General features: G+C 45.9%; 1 protein-coding gene across 14 annotated transcripts in view; it reads left to right on the top strand.

The window, feature by feature from the left end:
- Window positions 1–1,157: 1,157 nt before the first annotated feature.
- The window catches only part of RBM33 (RNA binding motif protein 33), a 127,359-nt gene continuing 114,603 nt past the window's right edge, over window positions 1,158–13,913 (top strand). For 7 of the 14 annotated variants that reach the window (XM_064575679.1, XM_064575677.1, XM_064575676.1 and 4 more), the window contains exon 1: window positions 1,158–1,621. In XM_064575679.1, the coding sequence (XP_064431749.1) occupies window positions 1,579–1,621 (43 nt within the window). In that variant the 5' untranslated portion in view covers window positions 1,158–1,578. The remainder of the gene's footprint in view (window positions 1,622–13,913) is intronic. The other 7 variants (XM_064575678.1, XM_064575669.1, XM_064575668.1 and 4 more) reach the window with 4 other exon arrangements.

Here is a 13,913-nt window from a genome sequence, read left to right as displayed (position 1 = left end):
TCTTTGGGTATTTGGTTTTTTGAATCATCCTTCTCAAGATCACCAGGATGTGTGTGTGTGGAGTATTAGATCACCAGTGAAACCAACCTGAAAAACATTTTCTGAGTTAGGAATTCCATCCTCCACAGTTCAAAAAGTAATGCAAGGTGATTAGAGCTTCAAGCCATTTGAAATCCGGATGTGCTGATGTGCTTTTTGACGGAGACTTAGTTATGCCGGGTGCTTACCAAGCTTATCGTTATTATTTTTTGCAGTGATTACATGCAGGCGAATCAAAACAACTTTTAAAATTGTCCTTTGGTTTTTATCTTTTAGATGAGAATCACTTACATTAGTTATTAATCCAGGAAAGCTTATTTTTTCCAAACATTTTATTATGAAAAACTTGGAACGTATGTAAAAGTTCAAAGAATTTTAAAGTTCACGGAGTCTCCCACTAAGGTTTTGTGACACGTCCACCTTCCCATGCAGGAAGCCACCTGCTGCCTGGACTGCGGCGGCCGTTTCCTAAGGGTGTCTTACCTCTCCACGCTGCCCATCGGCTCTCCTGCTGTCGGAGCCGTCTTCCTAAAACACAAATTTTACCATGTAACTTCTGCTGTTAGAGCCTTCTCATACGCCCAAAGCTTCAGGAAAATGCCCCCAATTCCTGGGTGCATCTGGCCCCGTCCCCTTTGCAGCTCACGGCTTACTTCCTCCTTCCTCCTCCAGGACGCTCTGCTGGCAGTTCTCGGTCCCTAGGAAGTCCTCTGACGTCTCTGAGTCTCCGCTCAGCCTCCTCTTTCTGCCCCGACGGCCCGTCTTTCCTTCCCCCGTGAGGCCCCACCTTCGCTGTCACTGAGCCCAGGCTGGCAGCTCGCGTGTACTCGACGACCCCACTGCATCCACAGCCCCCACACCCCAACCGCCAACGAGCACACAGGGCTCCCCGAGCCCCGTGTCCTTCCCTCGACGTCACCCACTGGCCTTTCTCGCTGCTCGGAAGCGCAAACGCCCACCGACTTCGGCGCTGCGCGGCTCAGCGCGTCGGGGCGGCACCTGCAGCCCGTCTCCGACGCGGGCCGCGCCTCTCGGAGTCCGCCCCGCCCCGGGCCTGGCGGCGGCGCCGGCCGGAAAGCGCGGCGCCAACTGCCGCAAAGCGCCGTGCGACAGAACCCGGGACCGGACTACGGCCGGCAACCGCTCGCGACGCCGCTGCGGCCCCTGCGGCTGCCGGAGTCGAGCGCGGCGGCTGCGCGCCTGCCCCCCCTCCGCGCTCGCCCTGCGTCCCCGGGGGCGGCCGGAGCCGCCGCGCCGCGGAGGCGGTCCGCGCCCGCCCTGCCGGTCGCCATCATCCCGGCGTGCACCGCGGCGGCGGCGGCGGCGGCGGGCGGGCCGGCGGCCATGTTGCGATAGTCTGTTGTTTTCTTCCTGCGGAGGAGCCGGGCCGGACTGCCCGAGACCGCCGGCCGCCTCCCCCTGTTCCCGGCCCCGGCCCCCAGCCCCCCGTCCTCCGGCGCGCGTTCCCGGGCTCCGGCCGGCCGGCGGCCCACCGGCCGGCTTGGCGGGGCGACCCTGAAGGCCGGGCCCGCGAGCACCATGGCGGCCGCCCTGGGAGCGGGCGGAGGAGCCGGCGCCGGAGGTACGTGAGCCGCCCCGCGCGGGGGACGGGCCGGGGCTCCCTCGGCTCGCGTCGCCCTGCCTCCCGCGAGCCTCGTGCCGGGGCGCGCCTGCACGGGGCCCCGGGCGGCGAGGCCGCGGCCTTGGACCGGCCGTGCGGCCGAGCGGGGTTGTGGGGGGGCTCTGAGCCGCTCGGGTGCGCTCCCGGCCGGGGGAGAGGGCCCCCCGGGCAGGCGTGCGGGCCAGGGCGGCGTTTCGGAAGGTGGGCGTCCCTGCGGAGGAGCCCCAGGTCGCGGGTCTGCCGCTGCGGGAGCCCCGCGCGGGGCCGGGGGCGGCCGTTGGTGGCCCTGAGCGGCTCGCGGGGACGCAACGGGCAGGGCGCCTTGAGGTCCCGAGTCCGTTCCCTTGCGTGGCTCCTTCGGGTTCCGCGCCTGACGAATTCCGGGGAAAAGTCGCCGGCGAGATTCCGTTTTGTTGACTGAGGCGGGTTTTGTGTTTCCCCCTTCGACGCGGGGAGTGCTTGACAGAGGCTTGGAGGGTTGCGCGGCCGCGCTGGGAAGGGCGAAGCGGCGTCGACCGGCGCATTTGGGGAGCGTTAGCGAAGCCTCACCGCAGCGTCCACTCGCGGGGTCTCGTTGAGCCGCGCTCCCTTGTGCGTGCGCTGCGGTCGCCCTGCTCGCCGCTGCGGCCTGAGGGTTGGAGCGCGTGTGCGGCGAAGCGGACACGGAACGCAGACGCGCCGCTTGGGGCGGTGCGGTTCTCCCCGCCGCCTTTCTGCCGCCTGGTTTTTCGCTTGCTCCAGGGCAGGCTGTCCGGTTGAAAGCTGGAGATGCGCGGCGCCCCTGCTCGGCGCTCCCTGGGGGTCAGAGCCGGGCGGCGCGGGAACTCCCGGCCCGGGGCGGTCTTCGTTAGGGCGGGCACGGCGTGCGCGGGCGCTTCCCCGGAGATGGCTGCTGGCGGGCCCTGCCAAGGGACCGGTTTCTCCTTTGTAAGCTGGTCAGTGTCCGCGAGCACAGTTCACGCCAGGAAAGGCGTTTCGGTGTCACTGAGGGATTCGAGTCCCGAAAGTTCGAGACCTGCTGTTCCAGAGGACTCGGCGGCTTTGTCCTGGATGTTTCGGAGGCTTCCCTGCCGGTTCCTCGCAGGCACCTGCTTCCCTGGCTCTGAGACCCGAGCCAGAACCCTGGCGAGGTTTGCGCGTTCGGCGTGAGCCGGCGGCTCCCAGGGCCTCCGCGAACCCACGGCCCCCTGCTCGGCTCTAGGAGCCCTGTTCCCGCCCCTCCGCCGGGCCTGCTGGGGCGCCCCTCGCGTCTAAGGCTTGTCCCCCCCGTTGTTCGCCCTTTTGTTCTGCCTCGTCTTCTTCAGAGCACTGATCCCAGCTTGTAATTTTATTTTGTTATTTGCTGCTTTTTTAAAAAAAATCTTCCCCCTAGTCTGTAAGCCCCATGAAGACAGGATTGCTGCCCGTTTTACTTGCCACTTAGTCCAAGTTCCTGGCACATTGCCTACGTTCAACAGGTAGTCTGACAAAGGAGTGAGTTAAAGTATGAAATATTTTCCTACGAATCCTTTTGTACCCTTCCCTGTGCACATGTAAATTGAACATTTTTAGCTTTGTGGACTTTTACGGTACCAACAGAATCATGCAGTATTCTGCAGTTGGCCTTGTTCACTTAAAAGTAGGTCCTGAGGGTTGGGGGGGCACCTGGGTGGCTCATTCGGTTAAGCATTTGACTTCGGCCCAGGTCGTGATCTCAGGGCCCCGGGATCGAGCTCCGCAGGGGGCTCCCTGCTCAGCGGGGAGTCTGCTGCTCCCTCTCCCTCTGCTCCGCCCCCTGTGCGCGTGCTCTCGTTCTCTCTCTTTCAAATAAATAAATAAAACCTTAAAAAAAAGTAGGTCCTGGGGATCTTCCATGTCAATAGGTGAGAGTTTTATGGGTCTGCTGTTGAGCATTTAATCATTTTTTTATTGATGGCCGTTTCAGTTATTTCTGCTTTTAAACTGCTGTGGAAAATACTGTGCTAAACCGCTGTAGACACAAGTTAGTGTGCCTATGCAGTTTCCTGGAGGATACATACCTCTAGGAGCGGAAATACTGTGTTGCAAGTTACATATATGTAACATTTTGACAGCTATTGAGAGTTGTCCTTAGAAAAGAGTTGGTACCACTTTATCCTCCCTCAGTAGTGTGTGGGAGTACCCCATTTCCCATGCCCTTTCTAAGAATCTTTTTAACTTTTGTTCATCTTGGGACAGAATAGCCATACTGTTGCTATATTTTCCTGATCTACAGAGAAATTAGGCATTTTTTCATACATTGTCTGTGAATTGCATGTTTATATCATTTGGCTTTTTTTTTTATTGGGTGGTTGATCTCTTTGTCATTATTTATATATTTTTCATTCTTTGTATATTTTATCAGGATTATTAACCCCCTTTTTAAAAATTGTGCTTGTCCTATAAATAACTTTGTTTTAAACTTTTCACTATAAGGAAGTTTAAAATTTTTACTCTGAAATACGTCACTTCTTTTTGTAAGTTTTTTTTTTCCTTTTTGTAATGGTGTCTCTATGTCAAGAGTTCCTCTGTGCTTTTAACATTTTATGATTCTGTGCTTTTTTATATCTAGCTTTAATTCCATATGGAGTTTTGTTTTGGGTGTTGTGTGCTTTTGGGACCTATAACAGTTCTAATACGACTTATTGAATTCTCCCGTCTTTTCCGTCTTCGTAATATATTAAGTTCCCATTAACAGTTTTTTAGAATTACTATTTCATAGTGTGTGTACATATATATGCGGGTATGTAGGGGTATATGTTATGTATATATGATGGCATGTTCTTTTTCAGAAGTTTCTTGATTAGTCTATGTGTTTAAAAAAGTGTACTTCAGAATCATCAGTCACGTTCTATAAAGAATTCTACTGGAATTTTATTGAGATTGCATTGAGTTTATTTACATAATTTGAGAGTGTTTGATATTTTTACAATATTAACAGGAGTTAATCCTGTCAGGCTTTTCTTTTTTGTCAGTCATCTCTACCAAGTGTTCATTGAGTACCTGTTCTGTGCTGGGCACTAATCTAAGAGGCTGGGGTACATAGTGAATATACTAGAGATCCGTACCCTTATGGAACTTATATTAAGTAAATTTTTTTTTTTTTTTAAGGATTTATTTATTTCAGGGAGAGAGCCTGTGCCCCAGGGAGGTTGGGAGGGGTAACTCCATGCAGGGCTCCATCTCCAGACCCTGAGATCATGACCTGAGCTGAAATCAAGAGCTCAGACGCTTAACCAACTGAGCCACCCAGGCGCCCCAGTAAAATTTTCTTTATGTAGTTTTTTGTTTTATTCTTAAATATTTTATATTTGTCACTGTAGATGGCGTAGTTTTTTATCTTACTACATTCTCACATTTGTTATTGGTCTATTATAGAAAAGCTTTTTAAAAATATAATTGAATTATATATAGCTGGTTTTTTGAACATTGTTTTAATAGTTTGGTACTTTAGATTTTCTGGTTAGTCACACCTGCAGAGTCTTCTGTTCTGGTATTTATAGCTCCCATTTCTTTTTTTTCTACTTGTCTCGGAGGCTTTCACTGTCAAGTCCTCCAGTATGATGTTGAAGAATAGGGGTGGCAAAAGGCATCTGTATCTTTTCATCTTGTTCTGAGTTTTAACGAGTGTTCTTTTAATGTTTTGCCATTAAATACGGTGTTTGCTATAGGTTTCTGATAGTTATTGCTTTTTAGCAAGGAAAATTGTTTTTTGATTTGGGTTTTTTATTTTATCAAAGGTTTTTTCTGCATCTGTTGAGGTGATCTATGAGACCCCTTCTTTAATCTCTTAATGTATTGTATTGATAGATTTCTAGTGCTGAACCAACCTTGCATTCTCGGTCTCAAAACCTTCTTCATGCTTTGTTCTTTTTAATATATTATTGAATTTCATTTTAGGATTTATCTGTGATCCTAAGAAAGATCAGATTATAGTTTTTTCCCTTTGTACTTGTGTGTGCATGTGTGCTATCCTGTTTTTTTTTTTTTTTTTTAATGAAATGCTGGCTTCCTAGAATGAGTTGTCAAGTTTTCTGGGACAGTGTAAAAAATCTCTGTATTAAATCTAAGTTGGAAGAACTTTTGTCTGCAAAGCCATTGGGTCTGGTTGCTCTTTATTTTTCAGTTTCTTCTACCATTATTGGTCTATTTAGCTTTTTAGAAATCTCTGGGTAATTTTTTTTTAAGTTTGTTTCATCTCTACACCCAAAATGGGGCTTGAACTCATGACCCCGAGATCAAGAGTTGCATGCTTTTCTGACTGAGCCAGGCAGGCGCCCCTCTGTGGGTCAGTTTTGATAAATTTTTCTGGAAAAATAATTTTTTTTTTAAAGATTTTATTTGACAGAGAGAGACAGTGAGAGAAAGAACACAAGCAGGGGGAGTGGGAGAGGGAGAAGCAGGCTTCCCGTGGAGCAGGGAGCCTGATGGCGGGGCTCGATCGCAGGACCCTGAGATCATGACCTGAGCCGAAGGCAGACGCCTAACGACTGAGTCACCCAGGCGCCCCTGGAAAAATAATTTGTTATGTTTATATTTTTGAATTAATGTACGGTTCAACACTACCATTTCTAGTGTGCTAAAGGTAAATTTTTTTGAGGCTCGTGTGTGTGAACAAATTCTTTATTCTTATACTTGATTGATGATTTGGTTGGGCCTAGAATTCTAGACTTGAATTCATTTTCCTTAGATTTTTGGTGGTGGTGTTGTGTTGTTTTTCTGGCTTCCAGTTCTACTGTTGAAAAGTCTGATGGCATTCTGATTCCTTTGTATGTGACCTTTTCCGCTCCCTGGAGGATTTTAACAATTCCTCCTCAGCGTTCTAAAATTTCATTAGCCTAGGTCTTTTTATTGTGCTTTGCGTTTGGTGGACACTTCAGTGTGGAAATATGCATCTTCAGTTCTGGGAGATTTTCTTGTATTTTTCTCCCTTTCATTTCCTCTGTTCACGCCTTCTGAAACTCTTATTATTGGTTTCTGATGCTTCAGTTATTCTTCATAAGAATAAAGAGACAGTTTGTTAAGATGCTTTTGGGAAGATAGGCACTGCGGTAGTTCATAGAGGGAAGTAAGAGATTATGTAACTGAGTAAGGCTGGAGAAGCGCAGCACTCAGGGCTGCTCTGGGGCCTCGGGCAGGCCCCCAGCTGCTGGTGGAGCTATGCTCCAGGGATGCTCTGAGGCTGCCACTCCTTCAGTAGGAGGGATTTTGTTCCTCTCTGGTCAAATGCTGTTTATCTTTAGCTGTTTTAGCTATGGCGAAATGTGTCCGCTATCCTTGATCTTTTGATATTTTCTCCTCTTTTTTGAAACATGAAACTCTAATACTTATATATAACACCATTTTAAAAATGTTAACTAAGTCAATTAAGACAGTGTAATTCAGTGAGAGTATGTGCCTTGTACACCCCCAGATTGCAACCTATACTTAGTGATTCTGCCTGCATGATTTAGTAGGTGCCATGAATAAGTGATCTTCTTACCTAATCATCAACGAAGTCATAGTTGCCCTCTAATATTTTATATAGGAAATCAGAGGGTATGTTACTACAGTTGCTTCCTAAATAAGTGTAAGAGTGCTGTACTTGGTGTTTGGTAGGCCTGAGTTTAAATCTGGTTTTGTTAGTAAAAACTTTCTTTAGGGGCGCCTGAGTGGCTCAGTCGGTTAAGCGTCTGCCTTCGGCTCAGGTCATGATCCCGGGGTCCTGGGATCGAGTCCCGCATCGGGCTCCTTGCTCCGCGGGAAGCCTGCTTCTCCCTCTCCCACTCCCCCTGCTTGTGTTCCCTCTCTGACTGTGTCTCTCTCTGTCAAAAAAATAAATAAAATCTTTAAAACAAACAAACAAACAAACAAATTTCTTTAGTCTTGGTTTTCACATCTGTAAAAAAAAAAAAAAAGACTTGCAGTTGGATTAAAGGAGAAAACCAATGTCAAAATGATAGCTTGTTGAAGTAAAATGAAGTCTCTGTTAAGATCTTCAGTAGTGCTCGGATTATTTGAGTTTTATCAGTCAGTCTGTGTTTCAGTCAGAACAGAAGCCATGCTATGCATTTCAAGTATGAAGCGATTTTAATACAGGAATTAGAGGCTTACATAATCCTTAGAAAGGTGGAGGTACAACGGTCAGGAAAACTTTCTCTGATAATCTCAGCCTGGTTGTTCGGAGTTTGCCTGGAAGTCCTGTGACCCTGAAGACTCTTGGGGAACCTCACGGCCTTCTTGGTCTGCGGCACTGCAGGTGTTGACTTTTTTTTTTTTTTTTAAAGATTTTATTTATTTATTTGAGACAGACAGAATGAGAGACAGAGAGCATGAGAGGGAGGAGGGTCAGAGGGAGAAGCAGACCCCCCGCTGAGCAGTGAGCGCGATGCGGGACTCGATCCCGGGACTCCAGGATCATGACCTGAGCCGAAGGCAGTCGCTTAACCAACTGAGCCACCCAGGCGCCCCAGGTGTTGACTTTTGACCCTATCAATTCTCAAGAAGTCACCACTGACTCTCATAGCTCCTGCAAACCCAGGTGCAGCAACATGGTTTTCTGGAGCTCCGTCCCACCTCCCAGACGGCCTCCTCCTGTCCTGTGTGTGTATGTGCTGCCTTTGCCACCTGAGAATAACTGTAATGATAACTGGGACTCAAACCTTCTGCGAGTGTCTTGCCTTGCCTCACGCAGTCTAACTCAGAGCCCCACAAAGAAACTTATTCCTGCATTTCCTCTGCACCATTGCGGTGAGTATGGTGACCTCAGTCAGCACAACTGTTACATATGTCTGTGGAAGGCAGAAGAGGGATTGGTGAGTGGACTTTCTCCTTTTCTTTGACGTTTCTTCCCCTAAATTTCACCTATTTAGCAACTGATCTTCACCAGCTTAGAAAGTTTCACTTACTTATTTTTATTTTTGAAGGTTTTACTTTTTTAAAAGAGGGTCGAGATTCTTGGGAAAGAAATGGGGTATCATTTCCTCTGATTCTAAGTCATGATGGGAACATTCGGTTGGCTGAGCTCAGACCACTTGTCCTCTTCCAGGCTGCCCAGGATGATAGAGAATCAAGGATCTACCTTTTATAGTTTCCATATTGGGAGGCAGAGCCCTGTCTTCTGTTAGGACTCATACTATGATTGATATCCAAAGACAGGAAGGAGAAATTCAGTTGTAAGATAGGGCAAATGGTCAATGTGCCCTGCACTTCCTAAACAAAATACAGAGTTCATTTTAGGGAGAACCTGTCCAGGGGCCCATATACGTGAGAGATTATTTATTATTTATTATTTTGGGGGTGGGACAGAGGGAAAGGGAGAGAGAGTAGGAGGATCTCAAGCAGGCTCCATGGCTGAAATCAAGAGTCCAAAGCTTAATAGACTGAGCCACCCAGGCACACCATGTGAGAGATTGTTAAAACAATGACTACAAATTATTTTCCAGACAACCTGGCGTAGGGCCTCTCTCTGAATATTTTGCTTGGTTCCTCAGTTTGGTAGTTTTACTCTGTAGGGCTAATACGCTCACTTTCAAGGGTCCCGAACATTACCCTGATTGTTTTTTCTAGTTACGGTTTAAATAAAGGGTCTAGATTTACTCGCCTATAAAATACGGAAATTTGACTGTTAGTGATTCAGCATGTGAGCGTATCAACATGAGAATGATGTTGAGGTAAAAAGAAGAAGGTTGAGAACCTTTAGACTACAGCAAAGATTGGCAAATTTTATGTGTAAAGGGCCAAATAGTAAATATTTTAGGCTTTGCAGATCACATGGTTTCTGTTGCAATTACTGTTTTGCCCTTGTAGGTTGAAAGCAGCTATGAACAATATGTAATTGAATTGGCATACAGTGTTCCAATAAAAGCTTACTTACATAAACAGGTAGTAGCCAAATTTGGACAGAAATGGGTGGCAGACCCTACTTGGCCTGTGGACTGTAATTTGCTGGCCCTTGGACGAGGCAGTTGACTAGAACCCTATTCAAGCTAATGTTTTATATTGTTTCTAATCCAAGTTTCAGGTTCCTGGAAAAGAAGAAATAGTGAGAATGCTAAGTAAGAGAGTTGGGTTAGTTATAGACATCGGTTGCTGTGTAACTGAAAGGTGTAAAAATTCCAGGAGATACCTGTAATCTTGCTCTAAGGAAACCTGCTCCCTTATGGAAATAGAATGACTGTCTAGCACCACATTTGGCCTTCCAGGGAGAGTCCACGGGTGGGGGCATCGACCACGCTTGTCCTGCTAAGCTAATCTTCCCCTTGGACTTCAGGGATGCATTGTTCTTGCTTCAGCTGGACTATGTGGACACCTTTTGTTCTCTTGGTTCTGCTCAGTGTGACAGATACAAACTGCAACTTTACAAAAAGGATTTGTCCGTATTCTAAAGGTGAACAGAAGGAAAATGACTGTAGGAAATGTAAGAATACTAAAAATGGGCCAGGAGTTCTTGTCTTAGTTTATTTCCTAGAATTTCTTTCTTTCTTTTTTTTTTTTTTAAGATTTTATTTATTTATTTGAGAGAGAGAATGAGAAAGAGAGAGCACGAGAGCGGGGAGTGTCAGAGGGAGAAACAGACTCCCCGCTGAGCAGGGAGCCCGATGCGGGACTCGATCCCAGGACCCTGGGATCACGACCTGAGCCGAAGGCAGTCGTTAACCAACTGAGCCACCCAGGCGCCCCTGTTTCCTAGAATTTCAAGTCATGGTTCTTTCCATCTCCATTTTTGTATTCCATATTCCAGGAGGAAGAAAATATGCTCTTGCTTTCTGCCTCATTAGGTGTGGTCTTTGTCCAAAAACAGGTTCACCCATGGTGAGAGTCATTCTTACTTCCTTTTGGGAATTACTAGTTGTCTTCTGCTCCCATGTTGCTGTAGCTGTATATCACTGCGTTACTTAAAAAAAATTTTTTTTATTTCTTTGGTGTCAGTAGATGAGATTGCTTTCTTCAGAAAAAGCCTTTTCAGCCCAAACCTTTTTCCCCCAAGCTTGCATGAATTTACACCTGCGCTGGGATTCCCAGCAGTTTTCCCTTTGGGACCTCACTGTGAGTCATTTTCCCTCCTTTGCTTCACCCTCATGTTTGATCACTTTTCCCTTCCATACAGACACCTACACATGATGAGCTTGTTCCTACATTAAAAAAAAACAACAACTAAAAAACCCTTTTTCTCTATCATAAATGGTTCCCTTCAAGCATCTGTTCCATGTTCGTACCTTGTGGCCAGAGCTTGAGAGGATATCTAACCTGTATAAAGCAGTACTTGTCTGGGTCCCTCTCACTTCCTGTTGACCTGTGTGGCGGGAGAAATCATTCAATAAAATAAACTGTAAAGAGTAGCGTGACAAACCTATTAACCTCACAGCTGGAATTAGCATTTAACCTTTGGTCACATTTGCATCAGGTTTGTTTTTTAAGTGAAGGACAGTATTACAGATAAGGTCCCCTTTATGCTTTGCGTGATCCTCTTCTCCGGAGTCTCACACTATCAGGAATTTGGTGTACTTCCAATGTATATTTGTCAAGATGTTAAATTAAGAAATACATCTACGTATGTGTATTCGTAACCGGTACATAATATTTATTTTATGCCATGAAGGTTAGTCTGTGTGTAGGTCACTGTGTATCTTTGCCAGTGTGTCTTTGGTTTAGACTAGTCAGAGTGAGGAAAAAGAGAGAAAGGCATGTAGATTTTTGCCAGATATTGTCAGACACAGTTCTGTGTAGGATTTGTGCCATTTTGCACGGCCACCACTAGTCAAAGAATGCCTGTGTCCCCACACTCTCATCAACAGTATACAGTCAGATGTTTTGAGTCTTCGTCAGAAGTAGAAAATTATTCATAGTTCACTTTAAAATATCTCTTATTTAAAAAAAGACCTATTGTGGGAAAAATTTCAACTTAACAGTAATTGCATAGTTCTGTATGTCCATCATCTAGTTATAGCAATATGAAATCACGGTCAGTCGTATTTCATCTGTATTCCACCTTCTTACTCCTTCTGTCCCCATAAAACTTCCCATTCCCCTTCCCCCATCCCTTGGCACCCACCAGTCTGCTTTCTGTCTTTATGATTTCTACTACTCTTGGGACCTTGTGTAAGAGCAGTCATTCGACATTTGTCTTTTTGTCAGTGGCTTATTTCACGTAACATAATGTTGTCAAAGTTCATGCATGTTGTAGCCATTGGTGACATGGAAGTGTCACCATTTCCAAGGCTAAGTAATATCCAGTAGTATGGCTAGACCACATTTTATTTATCCATTTGTGCATTGGTGGACATTTGGGTTGCTTCCACCTTTTGGTTATTGTGAATAATGCTGCCATGAAGATGGGTGTATAAATACCTTTTCACACCTGTGTTTTCAGTTCTTTTGTAAGTATACTCAGAAGTGGAATTGCCACAGCAGTCATTGGATTTAGAGCCCATCCTAATCCAGTATGACCTCATCTTAACAATTACATCTGTAATGATCCTATTTCTGAATAAGGTCACATTGTGAGGTTCTGGTGAACAGGTTCCTGGCACAGAGCTCCTAAAATCCTTTGAGTTTATTGTCTTTTGTATGCTAATGAATGACTCACTGTTTGGGGGGGTAACCTAGATAGCTTCAGGATGGGGAGCAGTTGCCTGAAAAACCAACCACATGTTTAAAGGGTTAGAATTTTCGGCCTCAACCTTATTTCCTGGGAGGTAGGCGATGGGCTGGAGATTGAGTTCTGTCATCTTTGGTCGGTGGTTTAGCAGTCATGCTTATCTAATGAGACCTCCATAAAAATCCCCCAGTGAAGGGATTTGGGATAGCTTCCCACATCCCTGTGTTGGGAGGGTGGCATACCGTTACCATGGGGACAGAGGCTTTTGCACTTGGACCCTTCCCAGCTTCGTCCTACTTATATCTGGCTCTTCATTTTTATCCTTTATAGTAAACTGTCATAGTATCATGTTTTCCTGGGTTCTGTGAGGGGTTCTGTAAGTTGTTCAATTGAATTACTTAACCTGGGGGAAGGGTGATTGTGGGAACGGAACCCCTGAATTTGTAGTTGGCCAGTAGAAGTATGGGTAGCCGGGGCACCCAGTTTGAAGCTGACTATCTGAAGTGGGGCAGTCTTGTGAGACTGAGCCCTTAACCTCTCTGCTAACTCCGGATTATGAGGGTCAGAATGGAATGTAATTGTTCAACATCTGCCTAGTGTCTGAAAATCAGAGACTATTCAGTCCTGCACAGTCAGCAAGTCAGACTTGCTTTTAGTATTAACAAAAGATGACTGGTGTGTAATAAGACCCATGCATCATTTTAAAAAACCAAACTCATTACCTTCTACCCATCCCCAACCCCAAAATAAACCAGCACATTTATCAATCAATTCACATCCCGTTAATATTCCAGATTCAAAATAACTGATGTTTTCTTTGACTTCTCTTTCATCCTTGTCATTTAGTTGACATGACTTGGAGTTTCTAAATGGACAGTTAATGGGGCACTTGATTTCGGCTCAGGTCATGGTCTCAGGGTTGTGGGAATGAGCCCTGAGTTGGGTTCTGTGCTCAGTGGGGAGTCCGCTGGAGTTTCTCTCTCTCCCTCTGCCCCTCCCCCTGCTCATGCTTCTCTCTCTGCTTCTCTAAAATAAATAAATAAATAAATCTTAAAAAAATAGATTCTGATCCATTGTCTTATTTTCCCACCTATTTACTGTGATGCTAGCCAGGATTTTTTTTTTTTCCTTATTACTTGGTTTGTAGTTCTTTGTTGTTCAGACCATTGTTTTATCTGTTATCAGTTCAGTTATTGCTGCTTTTTGCTGCTAGATAATTTTTCTAAACTGCAGTTATGTTGCATATTAAGTGTAGATTTCTCACACTGATTCTTCAGTAATGTCCCAAATCTACCTTTTCAGCATTTATTTTTCCTGTTGCCTCTGTCAGTGAATGGCTGTTTCAAACCTACCGAACTATTCACAGTCTTCTGGGCTTATACAGCCCTTTTCACCCTCTCTGCTGTCTTCCCTCTATGCCCATCTGCTTTTCAAAAATCTAGTCATCGCTCAGCCTTCCTAACTCTTACTGTAAAACCAAACTTTACTTTCCCCAGCCCCTATTATGCTGTATGTTTTTTTTTTTTTTTTTTGGCCTGGAAATTAACCTCAAAATACCTCTTGGGTTGAATAAAGTTTTACTTGAATTTCAGTCATTCCATTGATTTTACTTCAGTGGCTTTTTTTTTTTTTTTTTTTTTGGTATATTTAAGTAGGCTGCATGCCCAGCATGGAGCC

The sequence above is a fragment of the Mirounga angustirostris genome, unplaced genomic scaffold, assembly GCF_029215605.1.
Source record: "Mirounga angustirostris isolate CCGP_5_RB_7025 unplaced genomic scaffold, mMirAng1.0.hap1 SCAF_12, whole genome shotgun sequence".
NCBI classification, from domain to species: domain Eukaryota; kingdom Metazoa; phylum Chordata; class Mammalia; order Carnivora; family Phocidae; genus Mirounga; species Mirounga angustirostris.
The sequence above is the reverse complement of the archived record's forward strand: the minus strand, read 5'-3'. Positions and strand labels throughout refer to the sequence as shown.